The sequence below is a fragment of the Pongo abelii genome, chromosome 5 (assembly GCF_028885655.2).
Source record: "Pongo abelii isolate AG06213 chromosome 5, NHGRI_mPonAbe1-v2.0_pri, whole genome shotgun sequence".
Classification (NCBI taxonomy): Eukaryota; Metazoa; Chordata; class Mammalia; order Primates; family Hominidae; genus Pongo; species Pongo abelii.
This window is the reverse complement of record NC_071990.2, coordinates 11,109,982-11,135,517: the sequence shown is the minus strand read 5'-3', so window position 1 is coordinate 11,135,517 and position 25,536 is coordinate 11,109,982. Positions and strand designations below refer to the sequence as shown.

The following is a 25,536-nucleotide window of genomic DNA, read 5'->3' as shown; positions in this document are numbered from 1 at the left end:
TTCCCTCGCTGAAAGACCTTTGAGAATGTCACTGCCTGTGTCCTGTAAGGGTAACTATTCATACACAATCAATGAGCACCTTGATGCAAAGCATGAGTGATGTAAAGAAGGGCTTATCTGAGAGTTTAACTTCTGTGCATTTTGCCCAATTTAGACAAGATTAGTTAACTCCTCTGTGGTCACCTAAGGAGGAAAACTAGCCTTTTTTTTTTTTTGAGTCAGGGTCTCACTCTGTCACCCAGGCTGAAGTGCAGTGGCGCCATCTCGGCTCACTGCAACTTCCGGCTCCCGGGTTCAAGCGATTCTCATGCCTCAGCCTGCCCAGTAGCTGGGACTACAGGCATGCACTACCAAGCCTGGCTACTTTTTGTGCTTTTAGTAGAGACGGGGTTTTGCCATGTTGGCCAGGCTGGTCTTGAACTCCTGGCCTCAGGTGATATGCCTGCTTCAGGTTCCCAAAGTGCGGGGATAATAGGCATGAGCCACTGCGCCTGGCCTAACTTTTTCTACTAAGGGGCAGAACTTCCTTTGCATATGTTATGATTTACCTAGAATGCCTTTCCCTTCTGTTTTCCCTGTGAACTCCTATCCATTCTTTAGAACCCACTCCAAGGTTCATCCGCTTCATGAAGCTTCCTCTCTGCAACCCAGCAGTTTCTCCCTTTTCTATGGTCCCAGAATATGTTGTATATTTCATTGATCTCAAGGGCTCCTTAAAAATGGAATGGTCTGCCATTGCAATGTGTGTGATGGTCTAGACTGGGGTAAGTATTGCTTTGAGGTGGCACTTGGAAAACTCAAGTAATATTCAGATTTACCAAGATCCTATGACATCATCTTTAAGGACCATTTTCTACCTTCCAAAATGGGTCACGGCCAAATGTTGGCAGGAAATGATTCAAAGGTTTTAGCCAGGTCTTCCAGGCCCATTCCTGAAAGGTAATGAAAGAAACAGAAATAGATTAGCTACAATGTTTGTACCTTCCTAGACACTGAGTCATCACAAACTACACACATACACGTACATACACATACACATACACACACACAGACACCCATAAGCTGTTGGCTAAGGAACAAGGACTTCCCTTATTGGAATTTGAGGCACTGTGCAATCTTGGTTGCCCAGAGCGACACTCAGATACTAGCCAACTAAATGCTATATATTAGCAGCATGACTTGTCTAACAACAAGCCAAAAATAGGTTTAGAGGAAATGAAAGCTTCCAGAAAAGTTAAACTCTGACTTCACCTCACTTTCTCCTGTTCCTTGCCTATACACACACAAAATACGTACACACCCAAAAAATACTCCTAGGGCAGAGGGTACTTCGGTTTCCTCATTTATAAATCAATAAAGTGCAACTATGTTACAGAATTGTACATTTCTACATAAAGATAATCCTAATTTAAATGAATTGTTTGCCTCGATACATGATTTTTGGGGCTATGCAGAGAACTGAACTTGCCATCTAAAATGCCACCCCTGAAGTTTCAAGATACATTTTAATATTACACAAAACTGGAGGTCATTCAGCACTTGAAGGGCAGGACTTTATGAGCTCACTTTGAAAATGAGAAGTATCTTTTCTCAGACAAGTCACCCAAGCCAAAGCAATGAGCAAACTGTAACACCCCTCCTTAAAAATTAACAAAAGTCCTTTTTGTTTGGCCAGTGCCAAAGCCTTCAAACTCAGTTGCACTTATTCTAAAGTTTATAGATAATGCATATTCCTAAGAGTGCATTAGTAACTTCTTATAAACCCACACCAAAGCAAACAGAGGTTAACCCTCCTTCTTCAATGATTTCATGCTAAATGACTGTGCTTATCAGTGCGAAGAGGTAAGAGACTGCTTTAATATGATGTCTGGCTAAGTAGGAGAACACTGTATTTGTGAGAGAGAGAGAACAGGATAAATTTATTTAATTTCATGATAAAACAAACAATATTCGTTGAACACATCTTTTTTTTTTTTTTTTTTTTTGAGATGGAGTTTTACTCTTGTCCAGGCTGGAATGCAATGGTGCAATCTTGGCTCACTGCAACCTCCGCCTCCCAGGTTCAAGAGATTCTCGTGCCTCAGCCTCCCAAGTAGCTGGGATTACAGGTGCCCGCCACCTCGCCTGGCTAATTTTTGTATTTTTAGTAGAGACGGGGTTTCATCATGTTGGTCAGGCTGGTCTCGAACTCCTGATCTCAGGTGATCTGCCCACCTCGGCCTCCCAAAGTGCTGGGATTACAGACATGAGCCACCGCGCCTGGCCTGGTTGTACAAATCTTTAAAAAAAGACTTGCTTGAATACATTGTGCAAAATGCAGAACTAGAAACTGTCAGCAATCAAAAGCACTTCATTCTAACTAGCTGTGCCTTAAACGTTGTCAAGATAACTTCTAGAGAGATGTGCTGCTCCTGTTTAAAGTGTGTCAGTGCCACCCACACAGGACAGTGTGTGTTCCTCAAAAGTCGGATGTAGGTCCAGCGCGGTGGCGCATGCCTGTAATTCCAGCACTTTGGAAGGCTGAAGTGGGTGGATCACCTGAGGTCGGGAGTTTGCAACCAGCCTGACCAATACCATGAAACCCCGTCTCCACTAAATACAAAAAAATTAGGCGGGCATGGTGGTGCATGCCTGTTAATCCGAGTTACTTGGGAGGCTGAGACAGGAGAATCGCTTGTACCTGGGAGGCAGAGGTTGCAGTGAGTTGAGATCACACTATTGCACTCCAGCCTGGGCAACAAGAGCAAAACTCTGTCTCCAAAAAAAAAAAAAGTAGGATGTAACTCCAGTAACATTTGAAGAGTACCAAGGAGTCCTCTCTTTAAAGGGATCCCACAGTATATCAGTTTTTTGAAGCAAAGAAGCCTTTAGCAAGGCCACAATCGCCTCTGATTATTTGATTAATTTTTGTAATACTTGGTTTTCTTAAAGCATGGCACACTTAAACCAGTTATTTATTGGAATAGTTTTTGTTTTCAAAGTCACCACCAATTGAATGTGCAGCCTTCACTGGTGTCATTACCCCATGCTTCCGTCTCATTTTGCAAGATAGTGTTAGAACTAAAGTGGGGGTGACCCCAAGGCGCCTTGAGCCTTGGCTCCATGTTAGGGATCCCATAGAGGTAAAACCACCTGATCCTCTCCATAGCCTCGTGAGGTGCACCTCACAGCATTTGCTGTTCAGAGGAGGGAACTGAGGTCTGAGAAGGAAATTCACTTGCTGAAGTTAACTTGCTGCCTCCAGTGAGAGGCAGGATTGATATTTGAGCCCACGTCTGTCTGACTCCAATGCTAATGATTTTTACATCCCGGCTGAAGGATGATGTTGCCAAGCCCTTAAAGAAGAAGGCATATTTGGACACCTCATTAGCAATTTGGGCACTAAGTCATACCCTGTTGGCCAGGATGAATTAAAGTTGCTGCCCAGGGCTCCCACCTCAGGTCCAGGGAGTAGCCTCAATACTGAGGGAATCTGAATTAAGGAACGTGGAAGTTCCCCCCACCCAGCTGTAGTGGGCAGTTTCAGAATGGGCTGATCCAGGAGTCCTGACCAGGTCACTAGGGTGATGTCTAGACTCCAGTACCACTGAGAACGTTGCTATGTTGGCTTTCTCTGCCACACGGAAAGACTGTCTTTTCTTTTTTTCCGTTTGTTTGTTTTGAGACAGACCCTCCCTCTGTTGCCCAGGCTGGAGTGCAGTGGTGCGATCTCAGCTCACCACAGCCTCCGCCTCCTGGGTTCAAGTGATTCTCCTGCCTTAGCCTCCCGAGTAACTGGGACTATGGGTGCGCGCTACCATGCCTGGCTAATTTTTGTATGATTAGTAGAGACAAAGTTTCACTACGTTGGCGAGGCTGATCTCGAACTCCTGACCTCGTGATCTGCCCACCTCGGCCTCCCAAAGTGCTGGGATTATAGGCGTGAGCCACCACGCCTGGCCTAAGACTGTCTTTCCAAATGACTTCAAATTCCTTCAAATGGGTAACTTCATTTAACCAGGTGGGGGCACCTCCCAAAACACAAGTTACCCAGACTTCAAGTTGTGGCTCTCATATAAGGAAGTAACTTCCTTTGAGAGTATTTACTTGTGAAATTAGAAAAGTAGTAAATTTCTGGAAAATGTCTAACATGTATTGCTAGTGTAGGCCACAGGGCATTGAGAAACGTATACTGCTGCACTGCTGGCCCAGCTAACCAAGGGTCTCCTTCACTTCTTTGTCATTAATAGCCTGAGTAACTAACTCCACTTTAGTTCCCTCAACTGTGAAATGGCAAGTGACGCTAGATTATCTCTAATGATCTTTGCTAAAATTTTATGATCCAGATATCCTTATCTGATTCTTTCTCAGAATCACTTTAACAGTTTAATAAAAACAGCCTGACATCAAGTTTTTTTTTTTTAAAGAAGAGATACTCAAGCATTGATTATAAATTTCAACTTGGCCCTTAAGTTTTTGCAAACCTTTCCTACTCTTCCTTTAGGATCCAGCCCACCATCCCATCCAGAACCACAGTGCCCTTTGGAAGACAGAGCTATGCCAAAAGACAGAAGGAGCAGGCAGGGACACAAGGAGGCAGGGGTTGGAGTGTGCTGAGCCAGTGAGAATCAGTGTTTGACAGACCTGGGTCCTGTACCCAAAAAAACTTCCAGAGTTCCCCATTAAGGAGCACTCTCATCCCTGTTTTGTTACCAAGAGCTAAGAAAGCACTTCATCCTGGAACTCATTGTTTTCTGCCCATTTTCCCCTATGTAATCCTCTTGGATTTTGCAGAAGATGTTTTAGACCTGTTGTCTGTGGACACGACAACCACCTGCAGAGCTGGCACCGAGTTCTGCGTCGTGAGTGGTTTGCCCCATCAGCCACTGCATCCTTTCTTCCAACTAAACCTGAGCATTCTCCTCTTTAGGAAGAAATGATACCAATCGGCATTTGGGTCCCAAAATTCCCATCTCTCACCTCCTCTTCACAGTCCCATTCCCCTTAGGGCAGTCTGTGGGCATCTCTCTAAAATCCATTTCCCAGTCTAGATGTAGTGCTCAGAGTCCTGTTGAATTTATTTGGACATCAAAAGAGCCAAAATACTTGTGCTTTTTTATAGTTTTCATTCAAAGAACATTTCAGTCCACGAGACAGAAAAAAAATGGCTTTGCTGTATCCAACTTGTCACAGGCTTGTATTTGGCATTGTTCTGAGAAAGACCTCAACCACTTGTGAAACCCAGACGTCATTTCCCGTCGTGTTCTTTCATGTTAAATGCTTCTAGCTGCTCACTGGTGCTTGGTCACTCTATAACTAAATATTGCTTTAGCACTTGCTACACAAAGAGCTTCCTGAAAGCAGCAGGGGAGACATGCTAGGGGCTTAACAATCGGGGCACTGTTTCCATTGAGCGGGTTTGCTGCCCAGTGCTGTGTCAAATGAAAGTGACCCAGGAGCACCACTGCTCCACTTCTGAGCTTCCAGTTGTGACTTTTTCCTCACTGGGGAAAGAAGCTGGCTGTGATTTACATGTGGCTAGCAAAAGGCTTAGTTCTGGCGTAAAATCAGGCATCAGAACGACTTTGAAAGAAAGTAAATCACCTCCCCAAAATACATGGGAAAAAACTTCGTGAGCACCAGAGAAGCATTTGGAAGAGTTAACCTTGGACATGGCTTATGAGGGTGTACTTTTTAGGCCAGACTCAGTTTTCATTATATTGTTGCTATGCAAGTAAATAAATGAGCTCACTGCTACACCCAAGCTGGGCAGAGCGAATTTACAGAGAATTAATAAATCCATGGTAGGCAACATGTGGCTTTTCTTCTGGTCATAGAAAAGCAACTAGTACTCTTGGATTTTAAACAGGCAAACCTCTGTAGCTTTACAGTTTCTGAAAATTGGATCCCAGTTCTAACGGGCAGGCAGTGATAATGGTAATGTTTCTTTTCCTAGGGTTTTCTTTAAAGGGAAGGGATCAAATAGTTCATTTAAGACAAAGAGGTTATTATAAAGTCTAATAAATACTGTGGTAGCTCTGTTAATGCTTTTCAAGGGCATTTAAGTGAAAGAAGTCCTTTCCAACAGGCAGTTTTGGAAAGCTAAACACTCTTGTTAATTCATGAAACACAAAGAGAGATAATATAAATAAATCAGGGGCTGGGGAGGAATTAGAGATAGACAGGAAGCAGTCAAATTTTACTTCCCACATACGCCAAGAAAAGTGCAAATACATGGCTGCTAATCAGTAAAACATACTTTTAAATTCAGAAAATCGTAGGTACTATGAATGGTGAGATTATAAATCTGTAATCATTACAGCACAGGGACACTTTTTAACGTCTCATCAATTACCCATTGTTATTTCCTGAGCACCTCCTGGGTTACCTAGCTCCTGACTAGGCCTTAGGGAAGGACACAAGAAGCTGACTCCACACATTACTACTCTACTAAATTCATGGATAAACTCCACTGGTCAATAATCAAGGCATTATCTCTATATTGGAGGCAAAGGATTGCACAGTTCAGGCTATTTGTAATGTTGCTTTGGATTGTGGAGACTTAGACTCAGAGGAATCATGTGACATAGAATCTAGAACAGGTCTGTGTCCCATCATTCTCTTAGAAGAAAACTTTTCAAGTAATATTTCTTATTATTTTTTAAAATCTTGTTAAAATGACAAAATATATATATATTTGTAATTTTTAAAATTTTGATGCATACAAAGATAGACACAGATAGATAATGTAGAAGTATAAATAATAATGTCACTAGAGCATGACTAACCAGTGAAGTTACCCAGTCTCCTCTCCATCCCATCTCTCTGTCTCTCATCCACTCTACCCAACTCTTCCTTTCAAAGAGCAGGATTTTTCTGCTTCGTTTTTTTACTGCTTTTTTCTTACCTAGAGTTGCTGGAAGCACATGGAAGGAGGGAAGTAGTCAAAACAAGACAGTGTTGTGAGGGGAGAGATGAGAAGTCATGATAAGTAGGTGGGTGGGTGACCCCCATGGCTGGCATCAGAAGGAAACATAGCAAAACATGGTGGATATGAGGATTGCTGTGGGGAGAGGGATTGGCCTTTGTGAGTGGCAGCCGTCTGCTCCCTTCCCGCTTCCCTTAGTGCTCCATTGAGCTAGCAGCATGCAGCTGAGAAGTTGAAGTTCTGATCACATGACCTCTGCTGCCACTACTCTGCCCCTATCACAGGCACCTAGCCAGCTCTGCATTAAGGAGGTGAAGTGGATGCCCAAGGAAAGAAGTGCCCCCAAGGAGACTTGCCGAGACCTTGAACAAGTGACACAATATGAGCAGAACTTGTCTTGACAGAAAATGCTTTGTTTCTAGGCATTCCAGAGAGATGGGCAAGTGTCCTATTTCTTGGTGAGAGCCTCTAAACAAACCCAGCTTGTGAACCTCCACTGAAAAGATCTCATCTGATGAGCATTTTAATAAAGTGTCCTGAGTTTGGAGCCTTGCCATCTTTCTCTTGGATAAATATCTTTATCTCCTAGACTTGGAAAAACACATTTTCTCCTGGGGTTTCCCATTGGCATGTCTTGAGCTGCTCTGATGATAACCATAATAATGCCAATACTGATATGAACAGCAGAAAACAGTAACCCCAAGAACTCTACAGATGATCATCAAGGGCCACTGTCTCTTACCATTTGCTGCTTTGGTTTGAAATTCTCACTGCCTCTTAGATCTCATTTTGAGCACTATACATTCCTAAAGATTAATTTCTTTCTATCTGACTTAAATTTAGGAATGATTAAATCTTCATTTCTCCCATGATTTGATCCTAAAACATTTTGAAAGGAAACAGCCTTGAGATCTGTGATTACTAAGACATACATAACATTCTTATCACATTAGAAAGCAAGAATAGACTGTTGCTTGTCTTGTTCCTGTTGTCTTGTCCCCTGAATTCCTGTTTATCTTTGATTGTATGTGGGACATTGTATTTTCAGTACATTTGTAGAAATAATGTGAAGCCTATAAAGATGTTCTCTGCCTCCAGAGAGAATTTTGTTTCCCTCTGCCAGCCTCATAGGCAAGCATATACATCTGATTCCATGCTTTGAGATGTTCTGGCAACCCTGATGTCTTCAGCCTGTGCAAGGGTGGGTTTACTTCCAGTTAATCCTTATTTTGGATACAGTCCTTAGGGTTCCAACCCAAAGTCGGGGGTGGTTTGGGGTCCCTACCTTGGTGAGCCCTATGGTCCAATGTTCCCCCTTACCCAAAGAAGCTGTAGAAAATCCAGCACAGCCTCCCAGGCACCTGTTTCAGATCAGCAAAAAATAGCAAATGCCCCCAGGCTTGAAAAGCAATCTCACCTCTATCAACTCTTCTCCCAAAGTTTGACCTAGTAATTCTTTATTATCCTTTAACTCTTGACACTATTAAGAAGATCTTTTCGGCCCGGCGCAGTGGCTCACTCCTGTAATCCCAGCACTTTGGGAGGCCGAGGCAGGCAGATCATGAGGTCAGAAGATCGAGACCGTCCTGGCTAACACGGTAAAACCCCGTCTCTACTAAAAATACAAAAAATTAGCTGGGCGCGGTGGCGGACGCCTGTAGTCCCCGCTACTCAGGAGGCTGAGGCAGGAGAATGGCCTGAACCCGGGAGGCGGAGCTTGTGGTGAGCCGAGATCTCTCCACTGCACTCCAGCCTGGGCGACAGAGCGAGACTCTGTCTCAAAAAAAAAAAAAAAAAAAAATCTTTTCTAGCTTTTCTTCATTTTTTTAAGTTGTCTTCAGCAAGATGGTTAATCTCAATTACCTAGTCCATGATTTCTGGAAGTCAAAGTCAAAAGGTAAAATCTATATAGCCTAGGTGACACTTACAATAACAATAACAATAGCTAAGGCTTATTATGGCTTTATGCCAGGTACTTTACGCACTTGATCTTACTTAATACTCCTATAGCCTATAAGGGAAGTATAATTTCTATTTTACTTATGAGAAAACAGGCTTAGAATGGAACCTTGGTTCTCATAGCTTGTGAGTGGTAGAACAGGGATTTAGATCCAGCTCTGCCTGAGTCCAGCTTCTGTTTGTCAATTACTTCCCTCTTCAGAACTAATTCTTCCAATAAGCAACAGAAAAAGACCCAGTGGGGCCATGGCCTCTGGCACACAGCTTCTCATGAACGACCCTATCACACATCCCCAGAACGAAAGCAAGCGTATGTTCCTTCTGATGTTGAGGTAAAAAGAAGGGTTTGTTTTGGTTTCCCTTTTCCAAAACACTCCCCCACATGTTTCTGGCTTGTGGTTAAGAAGAACCCAGGTGTTCATGTCACATACGAGCTCAACTGGGGAAAAGGAAACCATCCAGCAGCCCTCCTTGCCCTCCAATAGTGGCTTCACCCAACTTGGGGTGCATTCTTCTACAGTTTCTGATTTCTCAACTTCACCTAACATTTCCTTGCCTTCTTGGCTCCCTCTCTTGCCCAACAACTACCATGCATGGCTGATAGGGCACCATTCTGTCCCATATCCCATGAGTTCTACTTAACCCAGAGCTGGCTTACCTGCAAACCAAGCTTATTCTATACTGGCAGACCTCATGCCATCTTGCTTAATAGCCTTCATTTTTCCTTTAGTTGATTAATGTATCACTCACTAGATTTATGCAAGACCTACTCTGCTAGGCACTGTATTAGGCCCTGTGGTTTATATTTAAATGAAGAGGGAATGAGCTCTGACTTTAAAATGCTGGAAGAAGAGATGAGATGCATCGAGACCGTCAAACCACAAGTGATAAGTGCCGTTAGAGATGTGTGGATCACCGGCTGAGGGAGTTCCTAGGACACAGACATATTATCTGTTTGGGAAAGGCTTGGTGGGGGAAAGGCATTCAGCCTGGCCTTGAAAATCAATTAAAGTTTGAATATGAGGAAAGAAAGAAGAGCATCTCAGACAAGGACACAGCATGGATGAAGGCACAGAGGTGTGGGCGTGCAGGGCATCTGTGGAAATGGACAGCTCAGTTCTCACTGAGGGAGTGAGTTGGTGCAGAGCCTGGGGGCCCTGCCTTCAGAAGATTTCCAAGAGGAAGGAGGGCAAAAATACGCAGATGAAGGCAAAGACTGGCAGCCCGGAGGCCAAAGACGTGTTTAGTTTGGCCAAGACACTGTTTTTAAAATTTAAGCCAATTTTGAAAACCAGGTTTCACATAAAATTCCAAATTTCTGGCTTCTGAAAACGTGAAAGATCTGGCAACACAGGGTGCAATGTCTTCCCCCTTTCGGTAGGAGGAGTTCTGTCTCCCCGTCACCAAAGCCTGGCTTGTTTCTTCCCTACACCCTACTTGCTCGGTCCTCGAGCATCTGAGTATAGTACCCTTGCTCTGCTATAGGTACCAGCTCAGGGAACACAGATGCAGAAACATCAGAAAGAATCCCAAGGGCCTCTCATCCAACTTGCTGACTGTCATCACGTTGGTTCTCAGACCTCCCTATCTCTCTCTGCTACCCAAACACAGACCCTCTTCTTTAAAATTTCAGCATACATGGCTTTCAAAATTATGAGGCATGAAAGTGTCAAAAGCATCTCCAAAAACTCATGCCGCCAGGATCTGAGACTTAAAACAGTGTGGATCAAACACCATCAAAGTGTGGGGTGGGGCAATTCGAGTTTGTTTTCTTGCTTTTATGTAAGCAGATTAATTAGAGAACTAACATAACGCCAGTCTTTGGGCTTTTGATCCTATCCTGCGGGGACCCAGAGTTGGAGATGTATTAAATGGATTCCTCCTTTTCTAAATGTCTGCAATCTGCCCTTCTCGGCTTCATAGCTCTTCTTAAAGTCTCTGTCTTGGACCCTCCTGTTAGTTACTGAGAATGGTATACTAACATCTGAGAAAGGTTGGATTCCTCCTAGGGACAGAAAATCCACATATGGGAAGTGCAAATCCTGTGCCGGGTAATCATGAAAGCAGTTGCAGTAGCATTGGGTCATAGAGCCCCAGGAGACCTCACAATTCAGCCCCCTTCCTGGCAACACTAATGAATTAAGAGGTCAGTTTGGTAATTCCAAAGGCTAAGCCTTTGTAACTATAAATAAATACATAGAATGAAAGGAATGTAGGGGGAAAAAAAAAAAGCAAACAGAGGGGGAAAGGAAATGAAAAACCTGACTTGATTTCATTGAGAAAATGACTTTAAAAATGTCCTTTGTGTAGCAATTCCTTTAATGCCTCACCGAACAAATGCCTAGGAGAATTCTTCCAAATTTGAGGTCCCCTTAACCAGACCTTGGTGTGCGTCTTCGGCTGAAGTTCAGCAGTTCTGGGAGGTGGAATGAGGAGAAATTGTAGGAAGGTTTTTGTGTACTTATGTCAAGCAGCAAGAAAAAGCCTTAATGAACCACAAAACTGGAGACTTCGTAAGGTACAGCTCAGTCAGCACTTTTCCTCCGAGGAGAGAACACACAATTGGCACGAAAGTGACCCAAGCAACAGGTCGAGGCAGAGAATGTCCAAAAGTAGAAGACTTCCAGCTCCCTGATCTTCCATACGTCACAATGCAGATTGCTGCACTGGACTTGGCATTTAAATGGGACCAGCATTTTGCATCCTGGTCCCATTTAAATGCCATTTATGGACCAACGTGAATTAGACGGTAACGTCAGGAAGGCTGGAATCGGTGGCGGGGGGCGGGGGGTGCTGTATTTGGTTGGCTTTTTCCCCCTGTGGTTTTCACCATCTGTTTCTTTGAATGCATAAACAAGGAAAATGACTGGTTTGGAATGCAGAGTTTTAAAAAACCAGATGACCACAGGCATCCTCTAAATGAGAAAGAGAGAGCAAGTTGGGGTTCTGTGACATTTGTCAGGAAGTGAAATGTTAAATACCGGGAAGCATTAGCGCTCTTTGCCAGGGAAGATCCACAAAGGCAAGGAAGCGCTTTAGCGGTGATCCTGCCTTCCTTTTCTGAGGTCGTGCTATGTGTTTATATGTCACCTAGTGCTATTTTCAGACACCAACGCCACCCACTCTAGCTCCCAGCCCCCTTCTGGGTTTTTTGTTTGTATGTTTGTTTTGTTTTGTTTTGAGACAGACTCTCTCTGTCGCCCAGGCTGGAGTGCAGTGGCTCGATCTCGGCTCACTGCAAGCTCCGCCTCCCGGGTTCACGCCATTCTCCTGCCTCAGCCTCCCGAGTAGCTGGGACTACAGGCGCCCGTCACCACGCCCGGCTAGTTTTGTGTATTTTTAGTAGAGATGGGGTTTCACCATGTTAGCCACGATGGTCTCGATCTCCTGACCTCGTGATCCACGCGCCTTGGCCTCCCAAAGTGCTGGGATTACAGGCGTGAGCCACTGCACCCCGCCTGTTTGACTGTTTGTTTGTTTTTTGAGACGGAGTTTCACTCTTTTTGCCCAGGCTGGAGTGCAGTGGCGAGATCTCAGCTCACTGCAACCTCTGCCTCTCGGATTCAAGTGATTCTCCTGCCTCAGCCTCCCGAGTAGCTGGGATTACAGGCACATGCCACCACGCCCGGCTAATTTTATATTTTTAGTAAAGACGGAGTTTCACCATGTTGGCCAGGCTGGTCTCGAACTCCTGACCTTAGGTGATTCTCCCGCCTCTGCCTCCCAAAGTGCTGGGATTACAGGCATGAGCCACTGCGCCTGACATGTCCCCTTCTGTTTTTTAAACGAAAGATGAACAGTTAAGCTGGACTTAGCCTTGGTTTTCCATTAGCATTATTGCTAAGTTGGCAACCTTGGATAAAATCCACTCTTGGAAACTTTAAAGCTGAACAAAAGCTGCACTATGAGCAGGTGCTATGATAAAGCCAAGACAGCTCTCTAAGTAGAGGGGCTGATGAAATAGACTAAGGGGAGATCTTCATTTCTCTCCTGGACAATAGTGAGTAAAAAAAAAAAACAAATCATATAAGGGCATTAGGAACATTGTTTTTCTTTAGCAAAGGGCATCCTGCTTTAAAAAGGAAGGTTTGCTATGCACAATACAGTGGCCACTCTATAAAGTGTTTCCGTATGCTCCATGCCAACAGACCTCAAAGCAATAGGTTCCTTTTTTAAACCCAAGACAGTGGAGAGACTTGATGGAAATTTTGAGTGCATACTAATCTCTTTTACTTCATTGCAAGAAATAATCAGTTGTAAGCACTAGGGATTTAAAGCCAAATTGAACTCAGGCATTTTGAGAGCCCCTGGGGAGAAGGGCATTGGTGCATTTGGCTGAGTTCCACCCACTTCAGCATAAGACGGACGTGGAGCATTTTTCACATAGTTTTGTAGGCAGCCTGACGCCAGAGTTTTCACTTCAGAGAAAAGATAAAAGTTGACGGTTTCTTAGGGAACAACCAACTCTTCCTAATTTGCAATGTCTGTTCTCCTTAAAGATGTCATGGGCAATGCTTGAGATGGGCACTCAATGACTCAAAGGGTGGGGGTTAGGCAGAAACAAGACCCTGGGCATTTAGAAGCCCTTGGAGGATTACATATATTTCAAAATGAGTTAAGTTCAAATAATTTTTTGCTGGTGCTTAGCATACCAATGAAGTATGTAGATATGAAAACAGGAGGCTGTTAGGAAAGATTCATTTTATTGGCACTGGTTCCAGATGCCAGCATCGTGATGAACGCTATTTGACTTCTGATATCCCTTGACGTAGGTACTGTTGGGGATGTTTTCTTTCCTGGTGGAAATGGGAAAATGATTAGAGACCAGAGGTCAGGAGACCTGAACTCTGTTCCTGGTGCCTCCCTGACTCAGTATTTTGTTTGTTTGATAAGTTAGAATGAAAGCTCCCAGAGGTTTCTAAGGATAGCACAGTTTGAGCATTGGCTTTGTAAAAGTACTCTGGTGACCCGTAGAATTACAGTTATAATCATCATAATAATGCCCAATGAAGAGGCATACTGAGGAAGGCATGAGAGGAATTTTAAGTGGCTAAACTCTATTGGCATTATTCATTTTACAAATTGTTTCAGAGCCTTAAAGCAAATTTCAGTATGCGGTACTTTAGATGCAAAATGCTCCTCTAGGACTTTCATAAGTTACACACAAGTATCCCTTAAAGTATATTTTAGAAATATGCTTACAGTGCATCAACTCTATCTGATGAACTTTGAGATGATCACAAGTAAGGGTGATAGAGATATTTTAGGGGTTTTTTTCTCATTGGGATTCAAGAGGGATTTAAAAGTTTACTAACCTGGGCCGGATGCAGTGGCTCACACCTGTAATCCCTGCACTTTGGGAGGCTGAGGTTCGTGGATCACCTGAGGTCAGGAGTTCGAGACCAGCCAACATGATGAAACCCTGTCTCTACTAAAAATACAAAAAATTAGCTGGGCGTGGTGGCGTGCATCTGTAATCTCAACTACTCAGGAGGCTGAGGCAGGAAAATCACTTGAACCCAGGAGGTGGAGGTTGCTGTGAGCTGAGATTGTGCCACTGCACTCCAGCCTGGGGAGCAAGAGCAAAACTCCATCACAAAAAAAAAAAAAAAAAAGTTTACTAACCTGGTGTCTACTTGTCTCCTTCCTGTTGTGTCTTCTTTCTTCGGTTTCTTTCTATCTTTTTATGAGGGAGAGTTGAGGGATGAGTGCTTAGTTAGGAGGCAAGGAGATTCAAGGACTCAGGCTTGGAAATTTACACCTCTGTGCCTTCTCTCCCACAGGTGATAACCCCCGTGAGGACAGGCCATGGCTACGTATACGAGTACCCATCCAGATACCAAAAGGACGTCTACGATATCCCTCCTTCTCATACTACTCAAGGGGTGCGTACCAGAACATGGTCACAAGAGGAGAAGTGCTTCTAAGGGTAGCGTTCCTTCAGGGCTGTAGAAAAAGGGAGTTCACAAATTATGTATTAATATATGTCATATGAAGCTTTATTTAGGTTGTCTACCCAGTAGCCACTTTAGCCAATGCTATTTAAATTATGTTTTCTGGATTTGCTTTATCAGGAAATCCTAGTATTTCACCCAAGAGAGCTTATGTTCTTCTACAATTTTGCTTCAGAAAGTAGATTTTTCTTTTTTCTTTTTTTTTTTTTAAAGACAGAATCTCACTTTGTTGCCCAGGCTGGAGTGCAGTGGCTCTATCTCAGCTCACTGCAACCTCCACCTCCCAGGCTCAAGCAACTCTCCTGCCCCTGCCTCAGCTTCCCAAGTAGCTGGGACTACAGGCACACACACCACCATACCTGACTAATTTTTGTATTTTTGTAGAGACAGAATTTGCCATGGTGGCCAGGCTGGTTTTGAACTCCTGACTGCAAGTGGTCTGCCCACCTCGGCCTTCCAAAGTGCTGGGATTACAGGTGTGAGCCACCGCACCTAGCCGGAAAGTAGAAAATTTAAAGTACACTTTAAAGTACAGACAGCGTAGATATTTTACATAAGATCATCTTTTTTTTTTTTTTTTTTTTTTGAGACAGAGTCTTTTTCTGTCACCAGGCTGGGAGTGCAGTGGCACGATCTCAGCTCACTGCAACCTCTGCCTCCCGGGTTCAGGTGATTCTTCTGTCTCAGCCTCCCAAGTAGCTGGTACTACAGGTGTGCACCACCACACCCAGCTAATTTTTGTATTTTTAGTATAGATGGGGTTTTACCGTGTTGGCCAGGATGGTCTCGATTTCTTGACCTCGTGATCTGCCCACCTCAGCCTCCCAAAGTGCTGAGATTACAGGAGCAAGCCACCGTGCCTGGCCAAAATCATTTTTATATTAAGTGTAAGTTAAAAACCATAAAACGTATAAAGAAAAAAAGGCAATAAATCTGTTATAATATGGAGCACTGCCAAAGATCAAGCTTGTACATAACCTGGTAAATAAATCCATAATTAAGTGCTTAGGAGCATAAAAAATGATAAGTATAAGCCATTTCCATTCTGGGTAACTCACGGGTTTCTCTTCAGGTATACGACATCCCTCCCTCATCAGCGAAAGGCCCTGTGTTTTCAGTTCCAGTGGGAGAGATAAAACCTCAAGGGGTGTATGACATCCCACCTACAAAAGGGGTAAGTGAGTGACTACAAAGCAGCAAAAAGGAGTATGAGTGTGTGTGTGTGTCTGTGTGTCGGGGGGTGCAGGGTTGGGAGGGTGGGTAAGTAGTTTACTGGAATAAAACAAGAAAGGCAAACCCAAAAGGGGAAAATGTAGTCTTCGTGAGAGTAAAGGAAGGAAGCAAAAAAGGAAAGGCACTAATTAAAGGTTGTTCTAGGGATTTCATATTGAGGAGCCCCAACTAAAAAACACTAGGTGGCCAATAAGGATAACCGTTTACCAGGGAAGATAATTAGTTCAGTTTGGCAAGTACTAATATATATTTATAGAGGGTTTGTTTTGTTACGTTTTGTTTGAGACAGGGTCTCGCTCTGTCACTCAGGCTGGAGTGCAGTGGCGCAATCACAGCTCATTGCAGCCTTGACTTCCCAGGCTCAAGCAATCCTCCCACCTCAGGCTCCCAAGTAGCTGGGACCACAGGTGCACGCCACCATGACTGGATAAATTTTATTTTTTGTAGAGACGGCGTCTCCCTATGTTGCCCAGGCTTGTTTTGAACACATGGGCTTAAATGATCCTACTACCTCGGCATCCCAAAGTGCTGGGATTACAGGCATGAGCCGCGCCTGGCCTGTAGAGGGTTTGACAGTTTTCTCAGTGTGTATGTTTGAGTGAACTCGTTTGACTCACTCTGTTACCCTCTGGGGTATGCCTGCACAGGAAGCATGGTAATCCCTACTTTACAGACAAGGGGACTGTGTTTCAGACGCCTATGCAGCTCATTCAGCATCACACAGCTGGTGTGATAACCGAAAAGACTGGGGGAGACCTCTGGTCTTACTCTGCCTCTCAACACAGATCAGCAGAGAAAGGATACCCAGGAGGTGGTCAGAAACACAGGACTGGAACACAGGGGTGAGCAATTTAGCCAGGAGGGTTGCATATACGAGTCTGCACCAAGAACGTGGGGTTGGACACACTTGTCAAAGGACAAGGGAAGTGACAGCAGAATAGCAGGGAACCTTGGAAGTGCCTAACATTGGCGGCGGGGGAGGGCGACCGAAAAAGTGCCAGCAAATAAGACTGAGTACATAGGACCACACGTTCCCATGAGCCAACTCAATAAATAGCGTTTCGCTTTCTACTTGCTTTTCAGGTATATGCCATTCCGCCCTCTGCTTGCCGGGATGAAGCAGGGCTTAGGGAAAAAGACTATGACTTCCCCCCTCCCATGAGACAAGCTGGAAGGCTGGACCTCAGACCGGAGGGGGTTTATGACATTCCCCCAACCAGCACCAAGCCAGCAGGGAAGGACCTTCATGTAAAATACAACTGTGACATTCCAGGAGCTGCAGAACCGGTGGCTCGAAGGCACCAGAGCCTGTCCCCAAATCACCCACCCCCGCAACTCGGACAGTCAGTGGGCTCTCAGAATGACGCATATGATGTCCCCCGAGGCGTTCAGTTTCTTGAGCCACCAGCAGAAACCAGTGAGAAAGCAAACCCCCAAGAAAGGGACGGTGTTTATGATGTCCCTCTGCATAACCCACCGGATGCTAAAGGCTCTCGGGACTTGGTGGATGGGATCAACCGATTGTCTTTCTCTAGTACAGGCAGCACCCGGAGTAACATGTCTACGTCTTCCACCTCCTCCAAGGAGTCCTCACTGTCAGCCCCCCCAGCTCAGGACAAAAGGCTCTTACTGGATCCAGACACAGCTATTGAGAGACTTCAGCGGCTCCAGCAGGCCCTTGAGATGGGTGTCTCCAGCCTAATGGCACTGGTCACCACAGACTGGCGGTGTTATGGATATATGGAAAGACACATCAATGAGATACGCACGGCGGTGGACAAGGTGGAGCTGTTCCTGAAGGAGTACCTCCACTTTGTCAAGGGAGCTGTTGCAAATGCTGCCTGCCTCCCGGAACTCGTCCTCCACAACAAGATGAAGCGGGAGCTGCAACGAGTCGAAGACTCCCACCAGATCCTGAGTCAAACCAGCCACGACTTAAATGAGTGCAGCTGGTCCCTGAATATCTTGGCCATCAACAAGCCCCAGAACAAGTGTGACGATCTGGACCGGTTTGTGATGGTAGCAAAGACTGTGCCCGATGACGCCAAGCAGCTCACCACAACCATCAACACCAACGCAGAGGCCCTCTTCAGACCCGGCCCTGGCAGCTTGCATCTGAAGAACGGGCCGGAGAGCATCATGAACTCAACAGAGTACCCACACGGTGGCTCCCAGGGGCAGCTGCTACATCCTGGTGACCACAAGGCCCAGGCCCACAACAAGACACTGCCCCCAGGCCTGAGCAAGGAGCACGCCCCTGACTGTAGCAGCAGTGATGGTTCTGAGAGGAGCTGGATGGATGACTACGATTATGTCCATCTACAGGTAAAACAGCTGAACTCATAAAACACCTACTCTCACTTACATGCAGGGAGCCTGAGACAGATGCCTATAAGGATGTCGGGTTGGACTGCCAAAGGAGAGAACATAATTAATGTTAATCTACATGGTTCACAAAGTGGAGGGAGTGCTGTAGAGTAGTAAGAATGCTGGGCTGAGAGTCCTGAGTACTCACTCAGCTATAGCCCTTTCTCTGACATTTACTGTGTGACCAACTTATTCAACCTCCTTGGGCCTTAATTTCCTCATTTGCAAAGTGAATGGGGTAAAGGATTGGATTAGATCCCATTGATATACCTCAGGTAAGAGGAGACTCACCAAGCAGGATAATAGGCCCTCTAATAATAATACCAGCTCCACTTCTATTTGTGTTTTAGGTATAGTTCCATATAATATTTTATTTGAAAAAAGTTTTCATCATTAAGAAAAAGAATAGAAGACCTTTGCACCAGAGAATTTCTAAGGCCCCTGCTAGCCCTACTCTGTATGTGTGTGCGTGTGAGTGTGTGTGTGTGTATAATTGCTTTAAAACTTAGTCCCATCTCAGACTTACCTAGAGGACCACTGGGCATTAGCTAGTTGTCCTAGGAGCTTAATCTGTGTATGGGACATTGGACAGTCACAGTTGGCCTCCTACAATTGGGAATTCTACCAAGCTCCAAGTTGACCTGGGATTCCGACAGCTTTCCCTTCCACTTTGAGGGATTAAAACATTCTACTGGCCGGGCGCAGTGGCTCACGCCTGTAATCCCAGCACTTTGGGAGGCTGAGGCAGGTGGATCACAAGGTCAGGAGTTCAAGACCAGCTTGGCCAATATGGTGAAACCCCATCTCTACTAAAAATACAAAAATTAGCCAGGCATGGTGGTGCACGCCTGTAGTCCCAGCTACTTGGGAGGCTGAGGCAGAAGAATCGCTTGAACATGGGAGGTGGAGGTTGCAGTGAGCTAAGATCGTGCCACTGGACTCCAGCCTGGGTGACAGAGCGAGACTCTGTCTCAGAAAAAAAAAAAAAATCTACCAAGATCCATTGTTTAGGACTAGGCTTACTATCTTGTTCTGCCATTCTTTTAATTTGACTGAGAGTCACAGATTATACTGAGAACTACGTAACTATTATGCCAAATTCCCTCAAGCGCAAGAAACTGTGGCAAGGAGAACTGAGCCTCACCTGGTGCTGAGGAAGGGAGTGGAGAGAGAGAGGATGGAGGCACTGAACATTCACCTTACTGGTTGTCTGACTCTGCACAGTGGGAAATACTGCCTTGGAGCAGAAATCTATAGATGATTTGAGGGAACTGGAAGTGAGAGGTGGATCACATTTAGACCTGCATTTGGGGGTTTACAGGTTCACATATAATCTATGAGAAAAGAACCCAGAGACTATATAAAGAATATTTATATAGGAGATTTGAAGGGAATCATGAGTAGCTCTCCAAAAATTTTAAGGTGCCCCAGAAAGCTGGCACCCTATATGGCAATGGGCTTTATTTTTCTGCCACCCCTGTCGTCTAGGGTTCACAGTGCCTCACTGGGCATTTGAGATGTTGCCAAGGCAGTGGAAAATAAAGAGTATTTACTTATCTGTCAATGAAATTGTTAGCATAAGTGAATCACAGTGATGATGTAACATGTTCTTTATGTTGAAAATTAACAGGGTAAGGAGGAGTTTGAGAGGCAACAGAAAGAGCTATTGGAAAAAGAGAATATCATGAAACAGAACAAGATGCAGCTGGAACATCATCAGGTAAGTTCAATCAGAGCAAAAACTGCTTGGCATTGGAAAGATTTCCCACCTAGTACTAAGGAAAGGTATCACTTCAAGAGATTATGATTTTGATTCTTCCAGCTCACTGGCAGGAATCAGCTCCAAAGCACTGAATGGGGTTTAAAAGCAAAGAGAAGGTTTATGACCTTGTTAATTCATCTGGGTGTACCTGGGTTCCATCTAAACGGCAATTTTTTTATAGGCTAAACCTGCATATCTAACATATGAGGACTATTTGGGTTAAGGCATTTGGTCTCAAGAAACAAGACCCATTCAAGCTAGCCTAAGCAAGCAGGTTTATAGTAAAGCCATAGTAGGGGAATTCAGTAACAGAAAATGAAGATATAGCCATATCTGGTGAGAACTAGAACTGTAAATTATCTCTCCTTCTTGTACTTCCTTTGCTTCTTTCTATCAATCTACTTCACTCTCCCCTATTTTCTGGTTTTCTCTAATTATCTACTCATTTGGCTCCCCTGTAACTTTGCAGAATCCATAAATGGCCACTCAGAACTTCTATAGATGGCTTCTCATCTCGGCTTCCTCTTCCAATGGTTAGCTCCCTTCTCTTGTTCATCAGATTCCCAAGAAAGAGTCTGATTGGGCCATTTTGATTGGGCCATTTCTCTTTCACTCTCTCTCTCTCTCTCTCTGTCTCTGTCTCTACCTCTCTATTTGTCTCTCTTTCGCCAGCAACACAAACCTATGGTTTGCCTGGCCTTGGTCCAATCTAAGGGTAGGAGAGCAGAATTCAATGTTTTCAACGTATATCCAGGCCCATCTACTGAGGACTTTGGGCAGGGCATGTTCATTCAAAAGCTGGGTATGAGTAGGGCAGACAATGATGAGTATTGCTAGAACAAGGGCATAAAAATAAACAGAGATTGATTGAGGATTTATTTACAAGCCTTTTAAGATGAAATGAAGTGAAATGGCATGCTGTATTTAGGAAATCTGAGTTCTAATCCTTTCTGGCCAACCAACTATGTCAAGTCAGGTAACCTCCCCGAGCTTCAGTTACTTCCCTATAAAATGGGAAAGTACCGCCCCATCTAATGACATGATACATGGATGAACATATTTGCATAAAGCCTAAGATATATAAAATATAATCCATTATGATTAAATATCTTGGAATATCACCTTCTACCTGTTTATGTTTGCCCTGGCATCTGGCAAGGTGAGACTGCAGGGCTTTGGGGAACTTGTTGAAACCATAGCAATCCCTAAGAAGAAAACAGATTTTAGAAAAGTAAAGCTGTTGAAGGCTGGGCACGGTGGCTCACGCCTGTAATCCCAGCACTTTGGGAGGCCGAGGCGGGTGGATCACGAGGTCAGGAAATCGAGACCATCCTGGCTAACACAGTGAAACCCCGTCTCACTAAAAATACAAAGAATTAGCCGGGCATGGTGGCGGGCACCTGTAGTCCCAGCTACTCGGGAGGCTGAGGCAGGAGAATGGCGTGAACCTGGGAGGCGGAGCTTGCAGTGAGCCGAGATTGTGCCACTGCACTCCAGCCTGGGCGACAGAGCAAGACTCTGTCTCAAAAAAAAAGAAAAGTAAAGTAAAGCTGGCTGTGCATCTCTCAGAGAAGCTGGAGAAGCTGGGTGAGGTGATCACTGCTCCAGCTCATCCCTACCTCCAGGTGGGAGATTAACTGAGTCCTAAGCTCAGGTCACAGATAGTCCTTATCTGCAGAAGAGAGGTCTCTCTTGAGTCTTAGTGGAATCCCTAGAAATTATTATAATTGCAATTTAAATAATACATCATTTGGGAGCAATGAGGAAAGAAGGAAGAAAGCCAGCACCTGATGCATCTGACTCTGGGTGAAACCCCCTTCTTTTAACAGCTCTGGGGGACTAAATATTATGATGCACAATTCCCATTCAGACTGCCTTAGAAATTTTTTTTCCTTAAGTGCTCATATATTTACATGCATGAACCTTCCTGTAGTGCTGGATCATAACATGTCTATCAATCTTGAGAGAAAGAGCAGGATAAACAGAAACGGGTCATGAATGGTCATTTCATCTGAGCATCCCGAGATAGTCGAGGCTTTCTCTGAGAAGGAGCAAACTGTCAGTGACTTACTTGACAAGGAGGTCACTACCTTTGGTTTTCCCTTGACACCACTCAACACTAATAAACATTTACATAGAGCCTACTGCATACCAAACCATTCTAAGCACTTTGTAAACGTTAACTCATTTAACCTCCATAAAGGTGTAGGTAACAGGGCTGAGGTTTAAACACTACGCTGCCTTCTAGCCAGAGGGTACAAGAGACCAGTGGTCCAATCATAGAAGGTCTGAGCTTGAGGATCATCGTCTACATTTTACAATTTAGGAAAGCAAGGCAGCTTGACCCAGGCTGCACAGCTCACATGCATCTGACAGTTACTAGGGACAAAAATCCCTGTCTTTTAACTCCAAGCCCTGGTTAATTTCCATTGCAACACACTCCCTTGCTCTAATGAGATCTACTTTCATCTTCCTTGCAGCTGAGCCAGTTCCAGCTGTTGGAACAAGAGATTACAAAGCCAGTGGAGAATGACATCTCGAAGTGGAAGCCCTCTCAGAGCCTACCCACCACAAACAGCGGCGTGAGTGCGCAGGATCGGCAGTTGCTTTGCTTCTACTATGACCAATGTGAGACCCATTTCATTTCCCTTCTCAACGCCATTGACGCACTCTTCAGTTGTGTCAGCTCAGCCCAGCCCCCGCGAATCTTCGTGGCACACAGCAAGTTTGTCATCCTCAGTGCACACAAACTGGTGTTCATTGGAGACACGCTGACACGGCAGGTGACTGCCCAGGACATTCGTAACAAAGTGATGAACTCCAGCAACCAGCTCTGCGAGCAGCTCAAGACTATAGTCACGGCGACCAAGATGGCCGCCCTCCATTACCCCAGCACCACGGCCCTGCAGGAAATGGTGCACCAAGTGACAGACCTTTCTAGAAATGCCCAGCTGTTCAAGCGCTCTTTGCTGGAGATGGCAACGTTCTGAGAAGAAAAAAAAGAGGAAGGGGACTGCGTTAATGGTTACTAAGGAAAACTGGAAATACTATCTGGTTTTTGTAAATGTTATCTATTTTTGTAGATATTCTATATGAAAATGAAATATTTTAACATTTTATGGGTTAGACAACTTTCAGAAATTCAGGGAGCTGGAGAGGGAAATCTTTTTTTTTCCCCCTGAGTGGTTCTTATGTATACATAGAAGTATCTGAGACATAAACTGTACAGAAACTTGTCCACGTGCTTTTGTATGCCTATGTATTCATGTTTGTTTGTAGATGTTTGTCTGATGCATTTCATTAAAAAGAAAAAATGAATTAAGAAGCACCTTAGTAAGCACCTTCTAATGCTGCATTTTTTTGTTGTTGTTAAAAACATACCAGCCCGTTATAATATTGTTCTCCATGTCCTTGTGATGATTCTGAGCCTGGCACTCCCAAATTTGGGAAGCATAGTATATTTGCAAGTGTTCACCTTCCAAATCATGAGGCATAGCATGACTTATTCTTGTTTTGAAAACTCTTTTCAAAATTGACCATCTTAAACACATGATGGCCAAGTGCCCAAAAGCCCAAAAGCAAATTTCAGAATATATATGTGAATCCAAGCTCTGATAGTTCAGGTGCTGGAGGGAAGAGAGACCTGTGTGTTTAGAGGCCAGGACCACAGTTAGGATTGGGTTGTTTCCATACTGAGAGACAGCTACAATAAAAGGAGCTCTCCATACTGAGAGACAGCTACAATAAAAGGAGAGCAATTGCCTCCCTGGGGCTGTTCGATCTTCTGCATTTGTGAGTGATTCAGTCATGAGGTTTTCCAAAAGATGTTTTTAGAGTTGTAAAAACCATATTTGCAGCAAGGATTTACAAAGGCGTATCAGACTATGATTGTTCACCAAAATAGGGGAATGATTTGATCCGCCAGTTGCAAGTAGAGGCCTTTCTGACTCTTAATATTCACTTTGGTGCTACTACCCCCATTACCTGAGGGAAGCTGGCCAGGTCCTTGATCATGGAACTATAGAGCTACGAGGACATATCCTGCTCTCTAAGGGAATTTATTGCTGTCTTGCACCTTCTTATAACTCATATATGCAGACCTGACACTCAAGAGTGGCTAGCTACACAGAGTCCATCTAATTTTTACAACTTCTGTGGCCAATGTATATAACCCCTACCACTATCTCACAGGTAGTCACAGCATCCATTCCACAGTCTGTCTCCTCACATCTGTTAGTACTGACACAGCACAGACACCACAAGCCATCAGGTTCTTCATGGGGCAAGTGAAATACTTCTACCCCATGGGTAAATGTATTCACATATTACCAAGAGAAGAAGCACATTATCTATGATCTTTTGGCGCAGTTCTTATTTAGCATTTTTATTCCAGCCTACTTGGAAACATGTTTTTATTTGCAATATATGCCTGACTGAATTAAGCTTGCTTGTTTTAAACAACCAAATTATTGGAACAGAAAAGGATTTAAAAAACAAGAATGCACGATCTCAGCGTGGTTAAAAAAAAATCAGTGGAAATAAATGATCATAGAAGGTGCTTTTCAAAACAACTGCTATTATAATTCTCAAAGTCCTACTCTGCCAAAAGAAGATTAAAAGTCATACATTACATGACAAGGAAATGTTTATGTGGGAAGAGGGTTGCTGAAAATCAACAACACTTGAAGTTAAAAAGTATGTCTTTATAGATTTCATTGTATAATGTGTATTTCTTAGGAGATGACTGACTTGATTGATTTATGCTAAGTGGAGACATTTCACATTTTTAAAACCAAATGTTCAATCTGTATTACTCTTTGCCATCTTGTATGTAGAGGCTATTTTTAAATCATTAAATTTTTAGATCTCTGTTTTCATAGCCACTGGGTCTTCTTTTTCATACTCCTCTGTCACAGAATTAAATATTGGCTTACTTTGGTACTCCTAATATAAAAAGTTAAATTATTACTATTTTAGCAATGCTATAGGTCTGGATTTTTTTAGGAAAATTGAGGGTTTGGTTTTTTTTTGTATATGTGTCACTTCCAAGTGTATTTGCATTCAAAGAAAATTCTAGAATCTGTGAACATTATCAAATTCAAATATCTGAAACTAGGCTTGTGTTCACCAAAAAACCCATACATTCAGTAACGTATAGGATGATTTGTTTTCATAATATGGATGTTACCAGTCATGTGGTTTTTAGAATCAAAGAAAATTTTTCTATTTGTTTTGGAATAGTCATAAAGAAATAATTTAAAGCAAACTATATTTAATGAAAATAAGAGATTCATAATCATGTAATTATCATTTTTAATGGTTGGCCCACTCTTTCATTCAGGTATCCCACTGAG

General features: G+C 43.9%; 1 protein-coding gene and 1 long non-coding RNA gene across 4 annotated transcripts in view; one reads left to right on the top strand and one right to left on the bottom strand.

Annotated features, from left to right (window-relative positions):
- NEDD9 (neural precursor cell expressed, developmentally down-regulated 9) overlaps positions 1 to 25,061 on the top strand; it is a 49,408-nt gene extending 24,347 nt beyond the window's left edge. Inside the window, exons 3-7 of the mRNA XM_002816424.6 lie at positions 14,650 to 14,751; positions 15,893 to 15,994; positions 17,137 to 18,378; positions 20,051 to 20,140; positions 22,663 to 25,061. Of these exons, the coding sequence (XP_002816470.4) occupies positions 14,650 to 14,751; positions 15,893 to 15,994; positions 17,137 to 18,378; positions 20,051 to 20,140; positions 22,663 to 23,172 (2,046 nt within the window). The 3' untranslated portion in view covers positions 23,173 to 25,061. The remainder of the gene's footprint in view (positions 1 to 14,649; positions 14,752 to 15,892; positions 15,995 to 17,136; positions 18,379 to 20,050; positions 20,141 to 22,662) is intronic.
- On the bottom strand, positions 13,549 to 15,484 carry LOC129059877 (uncharacterized). Of its 3 annotated transcripts, none has more exons than XR_010140574.1 (5): positions 15,180 to 15,484; positions 14,760 to 14,812; positions 14,492 to 14,542; positions 14,182 to 14,297; positions 13,549 to 13,662 (listed from the first exon to the last, which is right to left on the bottom strand). It is a non-coding gene; the product is annotated as an uncharacterized LOC129059877 (long non-coding RNA). The 3 variants fall into 3 exon arrangements; XR_010140573.1 differs by having other exon boundaries at positions 13,558 to 13,662; positions 14,492 to 14,577; XR_008525989.2 differs by having other exon boundaries at positions 13,558 to 13,662; positions 14,492 to 14,812.
- Positions 25,062 to 25,536: the final 475 nt, after the last annotated feature.